At 37.4% G+C, this 6,000-nt stretch overlaps 1 protein-coding gene across 1 annotated transcript in view; it reads left to right on the top strand.

The window, feature by feature from the left end:
• GALNT1 (polypeptide N-acetylgalactosaminyltransferase 1) overlaps positions 1–6,000 on the top strand; it is a 73,555-nt gene that overhangs the window by 55,536 nt on the left and 12,019 nt on the right. The window contains exons 6-7 of the mRNA XM_029922031.1: positions 3,186–3,356; positions 5,507–5,624. Coding sequence (XP_029777891.1) covers positions 3,186–3,356; positions 5,507–5,624 — 289 coding nt within the window. The remainder of the gene's footprint in view (positions 1–3,185; positions 3,357–5,506; positions 5,625–6,000) is intronic.

Genomic DNA, 6,000 nt, shown 5'->3' with positions numbered 1-6,000 from the left:
CTCTGCCCTGACAGACAAATGATGGGAAGACAGGAGAGCAGGCCTGGGCCACGGGGCAGCTGAGGCAGGAAGATGAAGCGCAAACCCGGTGTGTAAAGCTAAGATCTTGTGCCCCCGTTGAGTGAGAATGAGAAATCCCACCACACCTGAGAAAACATGCCTGTTTCAACCCTGGGGTGTGGGGGGGCGGGGGGCGGGGAGGAGACAGAATTTGTAAACAGTGTAGTAAAGGAGGGAACCAGTCGGCTCTTTATGAGGGCAGTAGAACTCTGATATGAAAGACAGTAGGGAAGTACATGGAAAACTATCCAAACTCACTCATGAACACTAACCCAAAAATCTCAAGATACCAGAAAACTGAGTCTACTGGGGGTAAAAAATGATAGAATGTATTTTTATTTTTATAGGAAAAATATGTAAAAGAACATATTAGTTTAATATTACAAAACCAGTTCACATAATACACCCTCATTAACATTTCTAAAACTAAAAATCTGTGATCAGTAGATACAGAAAAACATGTTCATTTATGGTTAAAATGAACATCACTTAGGATTAAAAGTACTTAGTGAACTGTTATAGAGTGGAAATTTACTTTTCAATCTGAGAAAAGATGGCTTAAAAAAAAAAAGCCTTAGCTAGCAAACATATTAGTGGAGAAAAATTGAAAATGTTTTTTAAAAGATACAGAACATCCTTATGATGCCCTGAATTAACTACTATTGCTCAGTATTAATAGAAGCCTTAAGTTTTGCAATAAAATAAGAAGTAAAGGGTGTACAGATTGGAAACCGGGAAGAAAAACAAGTGCTGTCAATTGCAGATGATGTGTTCTTAATGGGGAAAAAAAAAACTTACACAAAACAGCGATAATAACAATTGAGCAATGTTGCCAAATATAAAATCTCTATAGAAAAGCCTTCTCCATGCCAGCAAGGAATAGTTAGAAAATAAAATGTAAAAAAAAAAAAGATCCCATTTATAATAGCAGAAGAAATAATAAGCTATAACTAGGAATATGCTTTAACAAAATATGCCTAAAATAATAAAATAAAACATTTTAAATTTACTGGAAAATAAGTGGAGAAGAAGGTAATAGTCATGGACAGAAAGGTAAAAATATCAGTTCTCCCTACATTGATCTAGAAATTCAGTGCATTTCCAGTTGTAATCTCAACAGAATTTTCATGGAGGAACTAGCTGATTCTAGCATTTATATGGAAATGCATATTTTAAAAGATAGGTGAGATATTTTTGAAGAAGACTAAGGATCAACAGGGCTGGAACTACCAGATATCAAGACTTACTTTGAGGCTGTATTAATTGTGGCAGTGACATATTTTTTTTAAATCTTTTTATGTTTATTTATTTTTGAGAGAGAGAGTGACAGTGTGAGCAAGGAAGAGGCAGAGAGGGAGAGACACAGAATCCAAAGCAGGCTCCAGGCTCTGAGCTGTCAGCACAGAGCCCTATAAGGGGCTCAGACTCACAAACCATGAGATCATCACCTGAACCGAAGTCAGACACCCAACCAACCGAGCCCCCCAGGCGCCCCAGGCAGTGACATATTGATGCAGAAATTCACAAATAAATTAGTGAAGCAGTAATGTCTAGAAACCATCCCATGTTTATACGCAACTTGACTTAGGACAGAGGAGGCATAATTACAGCAGAGGAAAAAAAGACCATTAGATAGTGCTGGAATAACTGGCTATCCATAAGGAAAATAAATGAAATTGGATACTTACTGTATATCATACCAAAATTGATTCCATGAGGATTAAAGACATATGAAAAGCAAAACTAATAATTACTTTTGAAGACAGCATAGGAGAATACCTTTATAATTTTGGAGTAGGGAAAGATTTCTTAAATAAAACACGAAAGATGGGGGTTGTGAGGATGTTACATACTCTAGAATGTGACTGCCAAAGGCTATGTGTAATGCACCCTTTCCTAGGAAGGAGCTCTGGTCATGTGGAAGTTTTTTCAGGTTTATAAAAACTATCACAATACCAACAGAAAAAAATTTGAATATTCGTGATCAGACAATTTGAAGAAATAAACTGCAGGAAAAATATCCTTTCTGATAACTAGAAAATACAAATTTTTAAATTGTGAGATACTATTTAACATTATTAGCAAAAATGCAAGAAATAACATCCAAAGTTGATAGCATTATAAAGAATCTGCAGAGAAAGATATACATATACATCTCTATATGGAAGGCAGCAAGAATTAGTGTTAGGAAAAACGTTCTTTCCGTTAATTCAGTAAACTCACTCCTGGAAATTTACTCCTAAAGCAAAAGCAAAATACTGGTTATATGAGCATGTTCACGTAGTATCTTAATAGCAAAAAAAAAAACCCAAAAAACAAAACTGTAAGGAACACAGATATCCAAGAGTTTATTAAGATTATTACTGGGGCACCTGGGTGGCTCAGTCAGTTAAGCGTCCCGCTTCAGCTCAGGTCATGATCTCATGGTTTGTGGGTTCAAGCCCCGCGTTGGGCTCTGTGCTGACAGCTAGCTCAGAGCCTGGAGCCTGCTTCAGATTCTGTATCTCCCTCTCTCTCTGACCCTCCCCTGCTCACACTGTCTATGTCTCTCAAAAATAAAATAAAAAACAAACAAAAAAAGATTATTACTTACAATTATTACCTTAAAATGGTTAAATATGTAGACATTGAGAGTATTATTTTTGAAAACTGGAAATATTTGGAGTGTTGTTTTTTTTTTTAAGTTTATTTGTTTTGAGAGAGAGAGAGAGAAGCATGCAGCTGAGGAACAGAGGGAGAGAGAGAATTCCAAGCAGGCTCTGCACTGTCAGCGCAGGGCCTGACGCAGGGCTGTCCCACAAATCATGAGATCATGACCTGCACTGAGATCAACAGTCAGATGCTTAACTGACTCAGCCACCCACGTGCCCCTGGAGTGTTTTTATATGTGGCAGTTATGTAAAAGTATGGATGAAAAAGAGATGAAAGGTTATCAGTGGTTACAAGTGAGTGTGATAAATGATATGCTAACTTATTAGGATATAGCAGGAATATTTTTCATCATTGCTTTTAACATTATAGAGTATATTTTTATTTTAAATACACTTAGTATAATTATAATTGTTCAACTATGCCTCAAAAAGGAAAGTTGTGAAGATATTTTTCATTTGCTTTTATGATTTTAGGAAGACAGTGGTATGTCCTATCATTGATGTGATCAGCGATGATACTTTTGAGTACATGGCAGGCTCTGATATGACTTATGGTGGCTTCAACTGGAAGCTCAATTTTCGCTGGTATCCTGTTCCCCAGAGAGAAATGGACAGAAGGAAAGGTGATCGGACTCTTCCTGTCAGGTGATTGATTTGTCAAACATCGTCCCTAAAGTGTTATCAACAGCAAATAGAGAAGCATCCTATCAGAAGGATTTTAAGTGTATTTTGAGAAACACGAGACATTTGTATACCATATACGTAGTCAAGAGCCATCTTTCATGTGTATCATTTTAAAGAGGGCTTTGTACTCTGATCATTTAGTACGTTTCCAATTTTTTATTTATATAAATCTAGCACACTTGTAAAGTGATGGTAACTTGCATGTTTTTTCACTCCTGTGTGAACAACATTTTGCAAATCTGTCAGATTTATACTTTGATTCAGTTCTTAAGGATAATATTTAGCTTTACATCAAAACTGTCCCTTAGTTAATTATAAGTGTTGATGTGTGAAAATATTACTTACAGTGGGTCGTTGCACGAAAAAATAAGATTGTAAATTCAGAGTTGTACCATCCGGATGATAGTCACTGACTGATAAGGTTAGGAAAGCTTGTTTCAGATATAAAAATAACTAGACTTGACAGAAGTATAAAAAAGGATTTCCATGGACACATTCTGATTTATCCTTTGTTTTATATTTGGTCATCTGTAGATTTCTTTCAGAATGGCGTAATAATCTTTATGCTGTTCAGAACCTTGAAATTGAGACCTTGAGCTCTCTGAGCCACCCTGGGTTTTGCACAGCAGCGCCAGCCCGTCGCTTCTGCAGTGTTTGGGAGCCCCCTCAGAACCACGCCTTCACTTTCTCCCTTCCCGGCCTTCTCCAAAGGCCTGCTTTCCCTTGAACTCAAGTCCAGTTCTGACAAAGCTGAGGAGAATTTCATGAAGTCTGGGCTTTTTCTCCTGCCCCGCCAGAGTCCTTTCCTAGCAAAGGTACTTTTCCACTCTTTTGCTGACAGTTCAGCAAATCACCATCTAAATCAGGGGTTCCGAAACATTTTGTAGACAGTAGGCTTCTTTGAAAAGTCTGATAAAAGCTGTGAGTATTCTCCAACAGGGGGGAAATGCACGTGTGCAAACAGAAGATTGAGCAAACAGTTCCAGGAAATGTAGAGGTACCTCAAAACCCAGGACAAGAAACCTGGTACTAAATGGTAACTGTGTGGGTGATGGCCTGTTTCCTCTGCCTCCTAAGATAGTAGACATTTCTCATTCTTTTTCTCTTCTGAAATCAGAGTATGTGCTAACTTTCATGTGGAAACAACTGTTTCTACTGGAAATGCAAAGGCTGTCACCCTTTACAGCATGGAATCCATATGACTTAGGGCATGGCATCAGAGGCGACAGTTCATCCTAAAATATGATAGCCATAGTTTCCTTTTTCCCTGGAACTTAAATATTTTCTTCTATTTGGAGTCTATTTTTCTTCATACTCATCCTTCATGGAAATCAAATGGTTGATGGGTATTTGGTTATTTAAATCCTCCTTCATTATCATTTCTCTGCTTAATTCCAGCTAGTTCTGCCCACTCTGCACACCTGGGCCGTGTGGTGATGAATTGGGCTCCTCTTCTGCAGAGAATACACCGTACTTGGTCAGGATGACAGTTCCCTTAGGAGTGTATTGATTTCATTCTGTACTTCATTCCTTTCCTTGAAGGTTTCTCTTAGGTATAGGAAAAGGACCTCATTGTTTTTGTCCCGTTTAATCTATATCTTTGCAATATTTGCCACACTTTAGAACCTGGTGTGTGAGAGTTGCTAACATGAACCCAGTTGATTATATAGTCAATACAGTTAGTTTATATAGTCAATGTAGCTGCTAGGAACTGTGGGAAGATACACAGTCAGATGGAAAGAATTATGAGAACGAGCCTCAATGTATGGAGTTTCAGGTGACTAAGCTTAGTCAGGACCTGAGGACCAAGAAAGGTACTAAAAACAGGAGTGACCTTGGGACTGGGCAGAGAAGGCTGTCAGGGCCCAGGCTGCAACGGAGTAGGCCCCCCAGTTAGCATGAATGGGGTAGGTCTGCCTGAAGGAAGACAAATAGCAGATCATAAAAACACGGAAAACCCTTAGGGGGCCTATGAATGTTTCTGAGGAGTGTGAGAATAAGCATTTATCCTGTCATTATATACAGTTAATGTAACTACTTTTAAAAACAAAAATTGATTGTAAATTTTAAATTCTTATAATTGATGGTATAGAGTTATGATTGAATTTCAGAACACCTACAATGGCAGGAGGCCTATTTTCAATAGACAGAGATTACTTCCAGGAGATTGGAACATACGATGCTGGAATGGATATCTGGGGAGGAGAAAACCTGGAGATTTCCTTTAGGGTAAGTTCCCTTTGAAAAAAATGATCTTTTATTTAACCTCAAATATAGGTACGCTTTAATTACTCATGTTATGTATCTCTAAATAAAAATAAAAATTGAATTTAATGTGAGTTTCGTCAGACTCCAGAACCTCACTTCATAAAAAGTTAATTGTTACTATTAAGGGTTCCTTATAAACTATATTTTAAGCAAATAATTCAGTGAACTTAATAGTTTAACTATAAAACTTACACAAGATCCCCTAGTTGTTTTGAATTTCTGTTACTTACAAGGAAGTAATTCAAGCTCTAAAAATAAAAAACAATATGTAGTTTCTATATGCTACTCCGGTACTCGACTGCCAAAAACGTGGTTTTACTTTCTGTAATATGCTTTG

This window comes from Suricata suricatta, chromosome 14, assembly GCF_006229205.1.
Source record: "Suricata suricatta isolate VVHF042 chromosome 14, meerkat_22Aug2017_6uvM2_HiC, whole genome shotgun sequence".
Classification (NCBI taxonomy): domain Eukaryota; kingdom Metazoa; phylum Chordata; class Mammalia; order Carnivora; family Herpestidae; genus Suricata; species Suricata suricatta.
Note: the sequence above shows the minus strand (reverse complement) of the source record. Positions and strands in the feature narration are given on the sequence as shown.